This window comes from Halichoerus grypus, chromosome 6 (assembly GCF_964656455.1).
Source record: "Halichoerus grypus chromosome 6, mHalGry1.hap1.1, whole genome shotgun sequence".
Lineage (NCBI taxonomy): Eukaryota > Metazoa > Chordata > Mammalia > Carnivora > Phocidae > Halichoerus > Halichoerus grypus.
In genome coordinates, this window is record NC_135717.1 from 97,211,075 (window position 1) to 97,229,543 (window position 18,469).

Sequence of the window (18,469 nt, forward strand, 5' to 3'; positions counted from 1 at the left end):
GCTTTTCTTTTTCTTTCTTTTTTTTAACTTTTCTGCCAAATGGGACACCATTAAATAACCCCTTCTTTTTTGAAACTTTCATTTTTCCTAGGCTAGCATGACACTGCCCTATCTTCATTCTTATTCTAACACAGTCACTTGTTCTTTATCAGTTTTCCCCCTAAAAAAGTGTGCTGGTTTTAAAATGTGCCCAACGATACTTTGATATTCTCCTTCTCTTGAGTTGGGCTGCACTTGTGATTCTCTTACAATGAAGAGAGTAAAGCAGACTGGACTCTGTGTGACTTTCAAGACTAGGTCATAAAAGGCACTGTGGCTTTCTCTTTGCTTACCCTCTTAGAGCACCCACTCTTGGGAAAGTTAGTTTCCATGCAAGGAGCAACCCTATGGAAAGACTCACAAGGCAAAGAATTGACCCTCTAGCCAACAACCATGTGAGTGAGACATCTTGAACAAGAGCATCTATCCCTAATAAAGCCCATAGAGGACTATAGCCCTGCCTAACACACTGATTACAATCATAAGGCCCTACACCGGAACTACCCAGCTAAGCTGCTTCCAAATTCTGACCCTTAGAAACCGAGATAATGAATGTTGGTTATTTTAAGCTCCTGAATTTTAGGTTAATTTGCTATGCAGTAATAGATAACTAATACAGTAGGTAATACCTATGATTCTTTATCCCACTTCTTTTCTTACTATACACACTCTTTTTTGCTGAACTTCCTTTTTTTCTAGAGGTGCATATATCTTTTCATTTTCTTTCTTTTAATTCTAGTATAGCTAACATAGAGTGTCATATTAGTTTCAATATGGTGATTTAATAATTCTATACTTGGTTTCAATATAGTGATTTAATAATTCTATACATTACTCTGTGCTCATCGTGATAAGTGTACTCTTAATCCCCTTATATCATATATAATTCTACATCTAAAATGCTAGCACCCTTTTACATATCAGACTTACGTTTATAGTTTCCTCCTGAATATCTCTACCGAAATTGCTCCTTGTGTTTCAATGCTTACTACATTTTTATATTTATGTCTTCCAAATCTGCTTCCACTCTGGTCCTCTCTTCCGCAGTTAAGGGAGGTATTATCCTTTTTATTTTATGAATTCAAAATCCTAGACTCCTCTGTCTCCAACTTGAACTTCACCAGGTAGTCTCTATTGAGGATAGGTTATATCAAGTCTTCTTTACTAATATCTCTTCAATCTATTCCTTCCTTTGTTTTATCATTGCTTATTTCTATTTCATGTAACTAACTCTTGTCCTACACTAAAACAATGGTTTCCCTGATTCCTATCTCTTCCTGCTGCCAATACTCTTCTTTCTTAAAGTTCTGATCAGATTGCTGTCTGGAGAAAAAGTCAAAATTTCTTAGGATAGCATTCAGCCAGATTCCATCTGCTCCTTTCAGTTTTAGCCCTGATCACTTTTCACTACACATTCATTCTATATTCTAGCCAAATCAGTGCATTTCTCAAAAACATGCTATTTTACTCTGGGTTTTTTTCTTAAAGGCTAAAATGCGGAGGAATGTCTCTCTTCCTCAAGACTCCACTTGAATTAGGCTATCCCCAACTTGGCCTTCCTTGATCCTTCCCAAATAGAATCCAACACTCTTCTTTTTGATTACAAGGTTGTATCTATGCTCTGAAATAGCACTTCCTATGGCTGACTAGTACTATAAGAGGGATGACTTTTCCCCTAACTAAACCCTGAGCTCTTTGAAGGCTTGTCGGGGCTAGCCTCCTTATAACTCTACGCAAATGATAAACATATCAATAAATGTAGGTTGAAGTAAGTGTTTACAGTCTAATTTATGTGTTACTGAAGTAAAAATTACTGGAATTTTTAAAAAGTTAGCTTATAGAAGCATTTCCTAGTGTTTACTTTACCAAAATGACAATTATGGAGAAATGAAGCTACGTAATTTTTACACTTCGGTGTATTCAAGTAAATCTCAAGCAGTATGGAACTGAACAAACTTCATATCCTGATGGGTGACTGCTGATCTAAGTAGAATGTATTTTATCATTATGTATAGTTTGTACACATCACAAAACACGAAAATATATTTCAGTAATGGGAAAGGCAAGTCACCTAACAACAACATTCTGGAAACATTGCTCTTTGTGATTAAGTCATTTAGGCCTCTTTTTTTATAAACTTAAGAACATCTGTTACATCAACAAACATAACCAGTTCAATTAGCTTTTCAGGGGGACACTGTAACTTGGACTTCAGTTATAAATTTCATTTGCATGTTTAAAACACACCTACGAGGTTCATAAGATTGAAACTCTCCTACGGAACTAAAACCATGCACAGGGTATGCGTGATTTGCCATTAAAAGATGATTTCATTCAATTGCCATAAACAGAAAATCAGCAAGAACAAAAGAAACAGAACTTACCTATTGTGCTAACTCTGGCTGAAGGACTAGCTAATGCTGCTGGGACAGAGGCTTTGAGGGGGCCTGCCCCACTGTTTATTCTCAGAGCTGGCATATGGGGAGAGGTGGGTGATGTGGGTGATTTGCCATCAGAGGTCTTGGGTTTAGCTGATAGGTTCAGTGGCTGTGCCACTTCATCCTGCAATGATCATTAGAACATGAGCTGTGATAAGGCAAGGCTGATCAAAAATGCCTAGAAAAACACAGGTATATAGCCTGTCATTTCCCATAAAATTACTCTACCAATCAGTGATCTTAACATTCAACCTGTACATTACAATGTTTGGTTAGCTGTCAACAATGTCACTTTTAACTACATATTATGAAAAACCTTTAGTATAAGTACACGTGCACTCAACTATCCAGAAAGTATATAACTGATGTGATCTGTAAGAAATAGTCTTAAGCTATTCCTTGTGCTATTCAGTTCTATTGAGAGACAATTACATAATTCATATAAAATTATGATGTAGGTAGGCTTTTTTCAACCTCCAAAGAACAGGGGTTGAATCCCAAGCACCTTTGTACCCTGGTGCTTAGACAGAGTACCTGGAACATCCATGATGGAGGAATTAAATGGTGTGTACCTCTGATCAGAACTCCTCTCCAAATTAAATACAAAAAAAAAGGAGGAAACTTTCTAACTTTCTTAGAAAATAATCTTTTCTCCTAGGTTTCACAGAAACAGTCTTGGAATTGATCTAAAAATGAAAATAAACATAATCGACATTATACCAATATGTACTATTTATTTATATGCGACACTGTTCTAAACACTTAGCATTACATTTTTAAATCTAGATTTGTTTTCCAGATTTTCCTTACAACGTATACCACAATCAATACATTGTGGTATGAAGATCTTTATGTGGTTAATTCAGCACATAGGGTGAATTGTTCATTACTTGAATAGGTCAAGTTTATGTAGTTTACATTCTATTTTATACCTTTCTATATTAGCCCTTGTGTAATTTCACACATAAAATTTATGTATACAATTATCATTAAAGTTTCTACCACATCATTTATTAGAATCAGATAATATTAACATTACCTCACTTTTTTATCACAGAGGAATTAATTTCTTTTTTGTGCTCTAAAATTAAAATATCATGTCATATGCTAAACCTTATTGTTTACAATATCTACAAGTTTACAAAGTATTATTGTAGAATAAAAATTTAGTTTCCACTTGGCTACTGTTCTATCTTCGTGAGTTAAGAATATAAAATATCTACCGGTAGTAGCAGGATAACTTGCTGAAAGTGGAACAATTTAGATTCAAATGGTGTGATCTGATGGCATGGAAACATATATTAATGTGTACAAAATTTTATATATATAGCTACCAAAAACCACTGAAATCAATCACTTTATAAAAATGGTAAAATGGCATAATATGACATCTATTTAAAGCTTATATTTTTAAAGTGGTTTGTTATTAAATTCCATGGTTAGCTGCACTTAGGAAACTTATGAACAAACAAGAAGAAATTACTCTTTAACACTTTTTTTTTTCTGTTTTCTGTTTCAGAAAAAAAGAACAGCTATTTGAAAATCTATGAGAATTCAAATGGTAATCTAGGATCACATTAGATGTGTAGTAAATTAATAACCATCATACCAAATTTATATGGACTCATGGTCTTGGAAGAAAGGAAGGTAAGCTAATTCCATGACTGGTTCACTATACAATTAAGAAAAGTTTACTTTAGCATTTTAAAAACTGCAGGGGCAAAATTATTCCTAGACCTTTTAGTCTAGAACATTTGGTTGAGTTGGTGAGCCATAATCCTTATATGTGATGTTAATGGTTGACAGAAACCCAGAAGTATTGTGCCCTTTTCCCCCCATACTGCAGTATGGATGGGTAGTTCACAAATGTGATCCTTGGATCAGAACCAACAGCACCACCTGGGAATTTATTAGAAAATCAAATTCTCTATTCTAGAAACTTTGGAGGTTCTAGCAACCCATTTTAACAAGCATTCCCAGATGATTCTGATACAGATTAACATTTGAGAGCCACCACCTTATACAATATAAAGGGAGAAAAACTAAAAAAAAAAAAAAAAAAAAATTAAGCTTCAAAACCTTTTTAAAAAAGGTTCCTCAATATAAGGAGATAGCATTAAAAAATACATAATGTTGGGGTGCCTGGGTGGCTCAGTTGGTTAAGCATCCGACTCTTGATTTCGGTTCTGGTCATGATCTCATGGATCATGAGACCTTGCCCTATGTCCCGTTCCGCTCAGCATCCCCTCTCCTTCTCCCCCTTTTTCTGCCCCTCCCCCTGGCTCATGCTCCTCCATGAGCTCTCTCTCTCTCTCAAATAAATAAACCTTAAAAAAAACCCATAATGTTATCTCAATCTTTAAAATTTTAACAAAGCATAACATATGCTAATAATAATAAAAGAAAACATGCATATGCATAATAAACTAATTGCTACTGACATTCAGTAGGCCACTAAAGATTAGGATCCAGATTTTCTTCTTGTTAATTCAGCCTAAATATCCAGTCAGATAGGAGGTTTACTGACTGTTTACTATGCAGCCTTAAATATCCTAGACCCTTTTACCTCTATCAGATGTATCTGCTTACTATTTTCTGTATGAAATTACTGGCTTTTGTCATGACAGCCTGAAAACTTCCTTGGACAGTGTTCACAACTCTTGCAAAAGTTTTGAGGGGAGACTTGGAGAAATTAAGGTGGTTGTTTCACTTGACTGTGCAGAAAAAAAGAGAGGAAGGAATATATTCCCAGAGTCGCATGGGAAGAGATTTATGAGCACAGAGGAAATAGAGCGTGAGTGTGTACGTGTAGGGGGAATGATGGTGTTGACGAAGATGATGCAGATGTAGGTGCTGATGGGATATGAAGCATATGAAATGTCATATGCTTAGCTTTAAGCACTAAGAACTATTACATGCACGTACTGAAAAATGACTACCCAAAGCATTTATTAGAGCAAGAGACCCACTGGAACTCTTAATATTCTCCTCCATTCAAGGCAGCACAGATGTCTGAAAGCCAAAAAGTGCAAAGCCCCAAGGACATAATAGAGGTTGACAGTTCCCAAGTTGATAGAAATGTCATTCAAAATTGCCCTTTCGTTCTCTTTCATTGTGTGACCAGGCTAATGGTATATTAATAAGAACCCACATGCTTGATCCTTATAGTGGTAACTATATAAATAATTTTGACCCATTATATGATATTATTTCACAATTTGATTCTTCTAATAATTTACTACTCAGCTACTACACCAAATACTTATTATTCATCAAGAATACAAAAATTACAGTAGTTTTCCCATTTTCTATTAATTTTCATTTGACTAGATGAGAAATTTAAAACCCTAACTACAAAATGAAAGTGGGCTATTTATTTATGACCTGCATTCTCATAACTATGAATATGTGCAATGAATGCCAAGGTAAGGTTTTTTTCCTAAAGGCTTTTCTGCTTTGTTTTTTATTTGCAAGAACTTATTTAGGAGAAATTTGAAAGCTTAGCAAGATTAAACCCTACTCTTACAAATAAAACATGCATTTTAAAATTGTAAGTAAATAATTTTTATATAAAAGAATATAAGTAATCTTTAAGGTCAAGAAAGCACTGGAAAAACAGCATTTCTATGAAGTACACCATAAAGAGATAAGGAAAGCTATTTCTTTTTAATTACTTGTCCAATCGTTAAATGATGCTGCGATTTGAAAATTTTGAAAATAGCATATTTCATAATTAGTTAATTTATATACAAAGCGATAGTTAAGAAGAATCTCACGTATCTGTTGAATAGTTCCAAAGTTGATATGCTAACCTAATATAAATATAAGGCAAACATTTAAACTTAAGAAAATGTGTAAGCAAAGGTAAGCGAGTTTTTACCAATAGGTTATTACTTACATTTATAAAATTCATTATAATATTTCAAATCATTTATTTAATCTTCAATTCTATGAAGTAATTAATAATCTCAGAAGGGAAACCAAAACTCACAAAGTTCTAAAGAAACCCAGGTTGTTGGACTCAACATACAATATTCTTTTTAGTTATATAACAAATTTAATCTTAAATTGAAAAAGACATTGATGCAATGGAATTTCTGAAGTTTAGACTTAACCATATAATTCTTCACGTAAAAAAGCCACATAAAGGTCAATACACATGCAATAAAATGAAGTAATACATGCATTCACTACTTATATACTAGCTTAAAACTTAAGGCACAAATGTTGATTTATTTTGGAGGGTTTCTTTTGTGCTTCTTTGTTCTCTATACGCATAGCATCAAAAAGGTCCTTTGGTAGTGCTAAAGAGCTATTAAATTAGGCTATTTTTTTGAGAAAAATACCAAGGGTTTGTGTACAGTATGTCAGAAAATACAGTAATTTGTACAATAATGTGTAAGAGAATAATATTTCATATATATAAATGCAATTTTTAGGAACCTTTTTATGATTATAACTTCTAATAGAGTCTTGTCTAATCTAAAACAAGTATAATCTAAACAAACATACAGTTTCAGGCATGTTCCACTTATTTATAGCTACTACGACTTGTCTAAAAGCAGACATTTCACTTAACATCAACTTGTGGTCATGGTAATAGAAATATTGCGGAGGTGTAATGAATTTGTGTCCTAGCCAACGAAAAGAAATGCCCCACACAGAAAAATAATAAATTTGGATGAAGAAAATTATTTGACATAAACGTACAGCCTTAGATGCACTGGAGAAATATAACTGTCATCACAAATGCAGGGTTATTCCACATAAACTTAACAAAAACTGTAAAATAACTATATAAATTTAAAATATATTTTACTTAGATGATTTTCAAATAATAGGTTTATTCTAGGAAATACATGTTAGTCTAACATTATTGTATAATATTCTTAATTTTTAATGTGCAAAGACCAAATTGCTCACAGAAATCAAACATAATTTATCAAAGAAAAATCGTTCTCCAGAATCCTGGAGGTTTAGTCTCTCTTCCCACTCCTTAGTCTTGATTCATTTTTTTTTTTGCTAAGGAATTTTAATAGAGAACTAGAAAATAGGGATACCAGTATCCTAAGGAAATCTACTCCTTTCTCTTTGTCTCCTTGTCCTCCACAACAGAGAATATATCCACATGCAGGTCCTTGGACCACAAGGTACACCACCAAGGATGAGCAGATGATTATATCCTCCCAAATAAAAATTCCACCTTTATTTATATCTTTACTCATTCTCATTATCAAAATTTTTCTTTAAATAGTTACCTAAAGTCATTATTGAAAATCAAATATTCATTTGGTACTTAACAAATTTAAAGCATTCTAATGGCAACCGGCAAGAACATATATATTTATGCAATCATTCATTCATCCATCGATTCATTCATTCATTCTTTATTGAATGAAATTTCAACTATTTATTACTTGCTGTTATATGTTGGGCATTTAAAAAAATGCAAATCACCTGACATCTAGGCCTGTGGCTTTTAGGCTTTGGTTTTGCATGGTACAGTAATAAAGGAGCAAAGAATGTATCTACTTTGTATTTAAGCCTGCAGTGAAGATGTATGTGGCATTGTGTTTTATTTAAACTGAATTATTTGAGGATAGTTTGTCTATGTATTTAAATATATTCTTTCATTTATAAATATGATCTGATTCCTTAATAGCCATACAATGATTGAATTAAAAAATATGGAATTTCAGGCTACTTCCTCTGCACAATTTGAAAACTGTGATTGTGCCCATATTTTATCACAAATACTCATGTGAAGTAAGTAGCAATAATAGCATAGGGGGAAGAGTAAAGCATTCATGAAACATATTGCAAAATTAATCAGCTGGTTGCTATTATCCTCTTTGATGAAATAATCATATTAAGTAGGGAAGTACACTACAGGTTGAATTGGATAATGTGCATTGTGGCTGCACCTCTCTTTTCTAGCGTGGCTTTGCATTCATTGTCTATTCCTATTGTTCACTGTGGGAATCCTCTTTCACCTTTTCCGCTCAAATAAGGCATTTCTTTCTACAGTTTAGTAGAGATTGACTAGAGAGAAAAACAAAACAAAACAAAACAAAACAAAAACAAAAACAAAACAATCTTTTTGGAGATCCAAGCGTCCCTGATCTTTCCTTCATGAACTTAGAGCAGAAAAGATTTGCATTTATGCTCAAGTGTCAATCAAAGTAATTTAAGAAAAAAAACTAACCAAACATCTTAAATTATTTTCTTAGCCCCTGAAGAATAAGGGATCCTACTCATGCAGCTATCCAACTCTCTATTTTATTAGTAGGTTCTTGGTGCCTAAAAATCAAGTCTATCATGAACAAATGTTTGCTTTTGGTCTTACAAATTGCAAGATGCCTTGTTAACCAGGCAGACAGAGCTCCAGGAATTCTTTGATAGGTATGCTACTATTAGACCTGATTGCCATTTAAATGCAAGTCTTAAGTTATGTAGCTGAGGGTAACATATTCTAGCTTCTCACTTAGCTTCCTTATTTTGCCAGTTTATACTTTTGCTTAATATATTCTGCTTCTTTTAAAAGAGGATGCTAGGAGTGTAGCTGGGGGACGTTTGCTTCATTGAGATAATTTCATATTGTTTTTACATTTAAATTGTTGGCCTTTAATTAACTTACAGGTATTCACATAGTCGTCATCATTTAATTTAACATGCTCCCTGTTCCTTCCCCATTAACATTTTAGTCGAGTATTTCCCTTGTTTTTTGCTTTTGATGATTTAATGCCTCTAAAATGTCAATTACATCCACAAAAACACACATATATATTTGAACACAAATAGAGCAAAGAATAAGGAGCGTGGCTTGTGGAATATCAATATTTCACATCCATTTTTTTAATTAAAAAATTGCTTTGAAACACCTAAGCCAAATAATGCCATCCTGTCCACACACAAAGTCCTTCTGTGGTAGCCAGCCTCCAAGATGGCCCCCAATAATTCTTGCCTCCTGGCGTTTATGCCCCTGAGTATTCCCCTCCCACAAGATAATAGGACTGACCTACATAACCAATAGGCTACTGCAGAAAGGACAATTTGACTCCCGGTGCATTGTAGCTTCTACCTTCCTCTTTCTTGGATCCGTCGCTCCGGGGTATGGTTTCTCAATCTCAGCACTGTTGACATTTTGGCTGAATAATTCTTCGTTGTGAATGACTGTCCCGTGCACCGTAGGATGTCTAGCTGTGTCCCCCGCCTCTACCACTAGAGGCTTGTAGCACTCCGGCTCTGGCTGCAGCAAGCAAAACCGTCTCCAGACGCTGCCAAATGTTTCCTGGGGCACAAAATCATCCCCAGGGGGGAGCCATCTGCCATGTCACCAGGACACGCAAACGGCCCATAGAGAGGTCCACCTGGCAGGGACCTGCGCGGCCTCTCGCCAACCACCAAGATGTGACTTGTTAGGCATGTGCGTGAGCCACTTTGGAAGTGGATGTACCAGCACCTGTCAAGCTTTCATGAGACTCTTGGCCAGGTCCATCCAGGTAAGCTGCTCCCAGATTCCTGACCTGCGGAGATCGTGTGGGATAAGCGTTCACTGTTTAACGCCACTAAATTGTGTAGTATTTTGTTAGGCAGTGATAGCTAATCCATCCTCCTCTGGAAGAAGTATAGCCAACACTCGTTAAGTTCTTCCATGATTCCAAAGCATTTTTCACTGTGACTTCATTTTGACACCTGGAAAAATACTTGTTTCTCATTCTTCAACCATGATATATGAATGCATTTCATGAATCTCCCTCAGCTTTACTTATTTACTTTGCGGAGCTATATGTCATTCCTTTTTCTTTCTGTCTCTTTTAATATTTCCTCTCCCTTCTCTTTCACATTTCTAACTTAGCTTTTGAAACTTTCTTTAATTTTAGATTAACTATCTGACCTCTTCTTTTTATTTTCATAATGTGCTAAAAATACACTGTATGAATACAGTTTCTATATATTTACTTAGAAGAATGTCCTGTGAGAAGACCTTTAGCTCACAACACCAAATGAAAACCCACTCATAGAAATTCTGCAGAGTAAATTTTTCAAATGCAGAGCATTTGAAAAGAGGAAGAACAGAAGGAATACGAGTGTCAAGAATAATATTTGATGAGAACAGTTATAACATGAGCCAGTATAAAATGTATGGTGTTTCAGATTCAACTTTGTTTAACCTCTGGTCCCTAGACAACTTCAAATTCCTAATAATAATGGTTATTTTGTCCTCTGGTGTTCATTACATCTGGATGATTGCTATTATCTTTTAAAATGATTAATAGTTCTTCTACCAAGAGGCTAAAAGAAAGCATAAAGCAGTACGATTTGATGTTAATAATCATACCAGTTCTTCTTATTAGCCTCTAAATGTAAACTTCCAAAAGCTTTTAAAAATACTTTAGAGAAATTAAAGAGTTGGTCACTCCATGTACAGAAGGAACATAATGTTTTCTTGGCATCACCTGATCAGTCCTTAAACACATAAACTAAAAAACATTTGTCATTGTTACTTTCTTGTTAGTTTCCCTTGAAGATACGTGAAAAAGAATTAAGACTACAAAATTATCAAATGATGGAATGTATTCACAAAAAAACAAAATAAAGCAGGAGCTCTCGGAGCAATACAGCTTTACAAAATAAACTCTATGAAAATAGAAGCCACACTGATCAGATCCCACTACATTTTGGGGGCAGCACCTCTACCTGGACCTGAACGTACAAAACGAGCACCACAACCACTCTGCCTGAATCTACAAAAGGAATTAGTATCAAAAGGACAGCAGAACAATATAAACAACACCAGTACAAATGAGTATAAACCCTCTGTTTCCCCCCATCCCACTTGGAGACCTATTATTGATGGGGGGGAAAAGATTGAAAAAATGAGTGGATCTTGAAGGAAAACAAACAAAATTAAATACTTTGGAAGATTCTTAGAGGGCTAAAAACACTTCTTTTCAAAAATATCTGTGGTTCTTTAGGGATTTAAGTTTTTATAGATCCTAAGAAAACTTTGATCTGGTTACAAGCAGATAAACCATCTTTAGATGGCCATCCTGGGAGAAAAGGGAAAAGAAAGGGCAGGCATAATCATGCATATGTCACTTAATAGTAACTCTCATTTAATTAAATAAAAACCTCATTTCCAATGCCTACATATATGCATGTACAGGTTCCAAAGGGCACAAATCCTCCATAGTCTGGTGGACCCACTATTACTACTTAATGATTAATGACAGTTGTGACGGTTAATCAGTGCGTTGTGTCTATTTGGGAGACTTGAGTAAGGGCCAAATTGTCTAAGGCATAGAACCTTGAGGAAGGATGGACACTTGTGTGTGTGTGTTTGTGTGTGAGTGCATGTGTGCGTGCACGCATGTGTGTAATGGATTTGAAGGCGAATGAGACACAAAGAAAGAAAGTTAGGGAAGATTAAGGCAGCACCCTATTACTGACTGACAAACCACTGTATTTCATTTTATTGCATTAGTTGTTTTCTTGAAATGTTGATTGCAAAATAATCAGAGTTTAAATAGTTAAAGAAGGCTTTATTCTTTAAAAGGATGTTTATGGATGATCTGAGCACTCATCCTTTACAGTAACAACTTTCTTGAGGGCAGGCATTAGTATATTAATTGTTTTTATCACCCATATATGGCCTTGAATAGAAAAAAATACTAAATATTAACTACTAAATCTTAATTACATGGATACTTAGGATTAATCAATGACAAACTCTTTTTTTTTAAAAAAAAGATTTTATTTATTTATTCATGAGAGACAGGGAGAGAGAGAGAGAGACAGGCAGAGGCAGAGGGAGAAGCAGGCTCCCTGCTGAGCAGGGAACCGGATGTGGGACTCGATCCCAGGACTCTGGGATCATGACCTGAGCCGGAAGCAGACACTTAACCGTCTGAGCCACCCAGGTGCCCAATGACAAACTCTTGATAAATTTTTTTCTTCTGTTGTTTTTGCATAAAGTGTTTTAAAATTTTCTCATGAAGTGTTTTAACTGTCACTTTGGCTAGTCAATTATAGGAACACATGCACTACCGTAAGGTATCCCTCCACATTTAAATCTCTTCAGATGAATTCTTCTCACTGCTTCAATTTCATAATTCTTCCCAGTCTCCAGAGTTTGCTCCCTTTTTTCTTGCTTTCCCCTAGAGTTGAAGGTTTGACATTCTTGGGATGCACTGTTTTCTAGTTAGAGATGTCTGCTAACAGAGCCATTGTCAGGGACTCCTGAGCAACAGGCTGCCTATTAATTTAACTTGAAACTTTACTAGGCTGCTGCATCTAAACTACAGCTCTTTCCACTCCATTCATTGCAGACAGAGAAAGAGGGGCAGTCACTGAAGACAAAGGGTAAAGTCCAAAGGTAAGCAAGTCCAAAGATAAGCAAAGACAAAATTTAAATGCAAAACTCACTTCTTTCACTCCCACTTGCTTTAACCCAGACTTGCTTCTCACCCTTCAGATTAAGGGCAGTATTGGCGATTTTCCTTTCTGTATAGAATTAGAAGACTTGTCCTTTGCCCTGGTCTCACTTTTTTTTTTCTCATGTGGTAGGGTTATTCTTTAATTTGTTCCAAAAGTATCTTTTAGGCGTTATTCCCAACTGTGCGAGTCACGGGAAAGAAGGCATTTATATTCCAGTTGGTGAAGCAACATACAGATACTGAATGATAAAACAGTTTAAAGCTATGGAAGTTGCTATGAAATTTTAATACTTAAAGAAGTATCATTGGGATTAATCTAAAAGAGTGTCATGAAGGAAGTTCTTTTGAAAATAAAATTGTATTTCATTTAGTCTGGATGATTTAGACCAAGAGTCTAAATGATTTACTAGTCTAGAATGGGATTTGGATTTTAAATCTTAGATGCTTAATTCAAATGCAATTTTTAAAACTTTTTATAAGGTTTTAATTCCCGTATCCTTGGACCCTGACATCACCTTTTCTGAAAACACAAAAAGGTATCAAGGGCATGAGTTCTTGGAATATTAGGTCCTATAAAATTTGCTATTTGGGATTAGAGGATTTTTACTAAAAATAAAGATTGTTTTTCCCTTCCCCAAAATATTAATCAAAAACAATTATTTTCCAATTATGACCAACTTAGTGTTTTTCCTTTCTCCTTCTCTCATAGTTAACCTAATAGAGAAGGAATAAAAGAAAAGGCATAGTATATGTCTCATTGAACACAGGAATTATGCAACTTTTACCTTGGAACTTCTATTTACTCCAAAAGAAAGGCTCATTTTGTCATGAAGAGACCTAGTTTCCCAAGAAGAAATAAATGCTTACAGTCCTATATACTCTTTGCTACATTAATATTTGGGAGGAGTCAGTTAAATATTACAAAACATATAAAAGTACATCTAATAAGTTTAGTAAACTAAATATTAATACATTTGTAAAATAATTTGAATAGTTATATATCTGTTCACCTTAATGCTGATTTTTTGATAGTGTTCACTTTACTTCGACATCTAAAAAACTTTACTAGTTACAAAAGCATCCTTATACATTTTGTCTTATTTTAGTATTATAGAAAGAGTGTAAGATATCATGAAATCACTTCACAGATAAGGAAACTGACATTAGAGATATTTAAGAATTTGTCAATGGTCATAACTTTAGTAAGCTTGGGACTTGAACTCAAGTCACTGGGTTCACCCAAGCCTAAGCAAATTTCCAGAGCTGCCCCTCTACCATCTAAATGTCAACAAGGTAAAGGATTGTTAAACAATAATTTCTCTGAAAAATCAGACTAACTGAAATCTTGTAATTTCTTCTTCATTCTGAAGAAATTGTTATACCCCATTATGATAGGGACCATGCAGAGCTCAATTTGGGTAATATTAGTCTGAACCCTTGCAAAATGTTTATAATACCAAATCATGAAATATTTTACCAAAGCAGCTACAAGGAAATTCCAAATGTATTCATATACCTAAAGTATATCATAAAAGAGTAAATATTTGAAGTAAATGTATAAGCATCCTCAACACTATTATTTGATACCTATTTTGTTTCAATATAAAACACATGTCTATTTACATACATCTAAATGGTGTCCAGTCATTTAGGAAGGAACTAATATTGCAAGAAATGAAGAAGAGGATAGAAAAGGCCTTTAGCCCACCTACTGGCTTGACCAAAGGCTATGAATCCATCCCAGGTTTATTTCAAATGAGTTGTGTCAGAGGTTACCCACAGGCCATTTTATAGTGATTTATAGCTGATGTCTGCAAATCTCCTTTTATTTTAATGATAACCTCAACAGAGTCATTAAGGCATCCTTTGTCTTCATGGCAGTGACCAGGAGGGAACTACTGTCTTTAAAGAATTTTAAGGGGTGATAACTATTTATATAGAATGTCAGTTAAGGCCAGTTTTTATGTTGTGCTCTAAAGGCAAAATATTTTTTTTCCTCAATGTACTGAGATGCTTAGCTTGATTATATATTCTGCCTATCTCTGTTATAATATTAAATTCAAGGTATAGGCCAAAGAAAATTCAATAAAGATGAAAAGGGTTAGAATTGAGCATCAGGTGAGAGTCTGATTTTAATTATAATGATCTCAAATTTGTATTAAAGCTCTCACAGCGTAATGATTCTTAAGTGTCTGTATTGAGTTAAGCATGTCATGAAGCATGAAGAATTGCAAGATTGATTTATCAGATATTCATTTAAGAAATAGGCAATTAAAATAATTAATGTGTAGTGAAACTCAGCTGTAATGCCTCATGTTTAATTTTTCTCAACCCATAACATTAAAAGAATAATACATTTCATAGTCTGGACGTCATAAAAGATTTTATATAGCAATTGTAATGATATCATTATGTAAGAGTTTTGATCATATCTTCTAGACGGAACTAGGGAGAAAGAATAAGTGCATTTATTTTAGATTTGACCTTATTTTAAATGTTGCTTTGGGTCATGAGATTGCCAAATAAAATGAATGAATATTCTTGATTCTTGTCGTAAGGGATGAAATACATATATATACGCACAGATATGTTTATAGAGAGAATATAAATTAATATATGAACATGTATAGGTGGAATATTTCTCTGCCATATTTAAGCTAGTTTGGCATAAAAGAGAAAAAGAGAATGATAAACTTAAAAAGAGAGAAAAACAAAATAATCTTCCTGCCTAAAACTTCATTTGAACTGTCAATTAAGCAATATAACGAAACTAGCCAATATTAGTATAAGCCTGTGCCTTTCATTTTAGCATCCACTTAATTCTTCAGCGTCTGTAAGGGAGGCCAATCACTTGAAGATGTATTCCTACTAAACAAACCCATGATGCTAATATATAAACCAGAATGCCAATTAATTAATTTATCCTGGCCAGAATATTGTTGAAGTTTTTAAGGTAAACTTTTCCTAATTTGAAGATACCTGAAAAAGCAAGTTTAGCAATGAGAATTAGGGCAGAAAGAAGTACATAGTGAGTGCTTCATTCAAACCATAGTAAGGACTAGTAAATTATGCATGCTTCAACTACAGATCATATCTCTCCAATGATCAGAATGTCCCCATTTCCTATATGCAGTGTTTCCCAACTAGACTGATGGGATAAACAATCACAAATTTTACTTTTAGGTTCCATAATCTTCCCGTGTATACAGTCTTTCTACATAGTACAATGGCATTGATTGTTTCATTTCTCATAGGTACGATCCTATTCTGCTCATGCTGCGTTGAGATTATCCTCCAATGATTCAAGCCACTGACCTTTGATACTACCGCCTAAGGAGCCCCAAACTCAAGTCACATGTCTGAACATAACATCTTGGTTTACTTCCACAGATGTTTTGTTTATTTGTTTGTTTATTCTTTTTTTTAAAGATTTTATTTATTTGACAGAGAGAGACCAGGAGAGCACAGGCAGGGGGTGCGGCAGAGGGAGAAGGAGAAGCAGATTCCCCGCTGAGCCGGAAGCCTGACGCCTGACGTGGGGCTGGATCCCAGGACCCCGAGATCATGACCTGAGCAGAAGGCAGACACTTAACTGACTGAGCCACCCAGGCGCCCCTGTTTGTTTATTCTTTTAACAGAACTAGAGCAATGGTTGCATATCAATTAGTATACTTGGTGCTAAGAATGAATAAGAGATAGTCCCTATGCTGAAGAAACTCAGAATCACACAAGGGAAGACAACTACAATCAAGTGTTAATAAGGGCGCTGGGACACAAAACAAGGAGTCTGCATCCATGTGGAAGAGTCACATATGATGGACTAGCCAATTCTATGTAGAGGTGGTAGCTGAGAAAGATCTTACGGGGAGGTGCAAGGCAAGAGGGAAAAGTGGAATGAAGAGGGCAAAAGGACCCTGGAGAGTTGGAGTGGCACAAACATAGGCAAAAAGCAGTGAAACAACATGATACAAAAGGAAGTGACTCCACATGGAGCGCAAAACTGCTGGGACTGGGAGAAAGGCAGAAGTAACAAATCAGGCTCCTGAGGTGAGTGGGGCAGGATCACAGAATGCCAAGGAAGTTAGACTTCATCCTTTGGACACTTTTCCTTACATTTGTGTTCTTCTTAACTATGTTCCCAATGTTCTAGATGTGCATTATAGATCACCTTATTTCTCTAAAATTCAGATGAAACCCAACACTCTGTTCTTTCATTCCTACGTGCTTTTGTATAGGCTGTTTCCTTCAAAACCCTTCTAAGTGGCACATCTTCTGGAAGATATGCCCTCATTCTCCTATTTCTCCCCAGGTTATGCTGGAAACTTTCCCCTTACCTCCATATTATTCTTTGACCAGTATTTAGCCCATAGTATTTTAATTGTTAAGTTTGTTCATCTTCCCCATTACACTGTATGGGGTGTTAATTGTTCTTTTTTGGTTCTACCATACTGTCCAGCATATCATAGGTGCTCAAAAAGTTTACTGAATAAACCTCAGTAAATGTTCTAAAAGTGACTTCTAAAAGTGACTCCAGAAACCTCATCTGTGAATAACATAGTCATTATGCAGTTTAAAAAAAAATTATATAAACCAGTGAAGAAACATATAGCTTTGTTTCAAGCAAACTGTAAAGTCTATTGCTTGGAAAATGTCTTTTTCCAAAGGAAGATATTCTCATTCCTCTTTTTCCAGTAGAAGATATCTCATGTAAAGTAAGTCATATTTAATTAACCATGTGTAGTAAGTGCATCTTGTTTTTTAAAATAGGATTCAAGTACATTTTGAAAATATCTCACAAAACCTTTCTTAAATATTTCTTTTTATCTCATTAAATTTCCAGTATTTTATATATGCCAAGAATTCTAGAAAATAATATGGTTACACCAAAAGGCCCAAAAGTTCACTTGACAATAGCTAAAAGACATATTTCTGAATTAAAAAAAAATCCTTACACAGACACATTCTGTTAGATCCTGTGGTATTAATAATTTAACTGCAAAAATAGACATATAGTGAAAACTACATCACAAACAGTGATAACTATGGTTTAAATTCATATTATTAAGATCGAGTTGTGTAATATAAACATGTAATCTAGTAAACATTTATTGAGCGGATATTATGGGCCAGCCACTTAAAATTCAATGGATGAAGGAAGTGTATCTAATATGATCAATCTCACGAAATTGATTTTTCTCCAGTTATTTTATTGCAAGTCCATAAATTATAGTCCCATATATAACAGACCAGAATTCTAGTTCAGTGCAACTCTAGGAAAGCTAATTGAAAAAATCCAAGCAAAACCAAACATTACCCAGTGGTTCTCTTAAAATTGGATCAGAATTATCATTTTTTAAGATAAATGACAGCACTATTTACACGAAAACTGGCACTAAAAATTCCATCAGCTGACCCAAAATTCTTGTCTTGCCCTGTATTTATATAGGATTGACCTGAATATTGAGCTCCTGCTGACTTAAAATGAAACTTTGATCCTCAAAAGAGTTACATGGAGAAGTACAGAAAACACAAATCTGTACTTATTTAAGGACA

At 34.7% G+C, this 18,469-nt stretch overlaps 1 protein-coding gene across 17 annotated transcripts in view; it reads right to left on the reverse strand.

The window, feature by feature from the left end:
- Positions 1-18,469, reverse strand: part of SOX5 (SRY-box transcription factor 5) — a 1,003,105-nt gene that overhangs the window by 41,303 nt on the left and 943,333 nt on the right. For all 17 annotated transcript variants that reach the window (XM_078075751.1, XM_078075750.1, XM_078075752.1 and 14 more), the window contains one exon: positions 2,424-2,601. In XM_078075751.1, the coding sequence (XP_077931877.1) occupies positions 2,424-2,601 (178 nt within the window). The remainder of the gene's footprint in view (positions 1-2,423; positions 2,602-18,469) is intronic.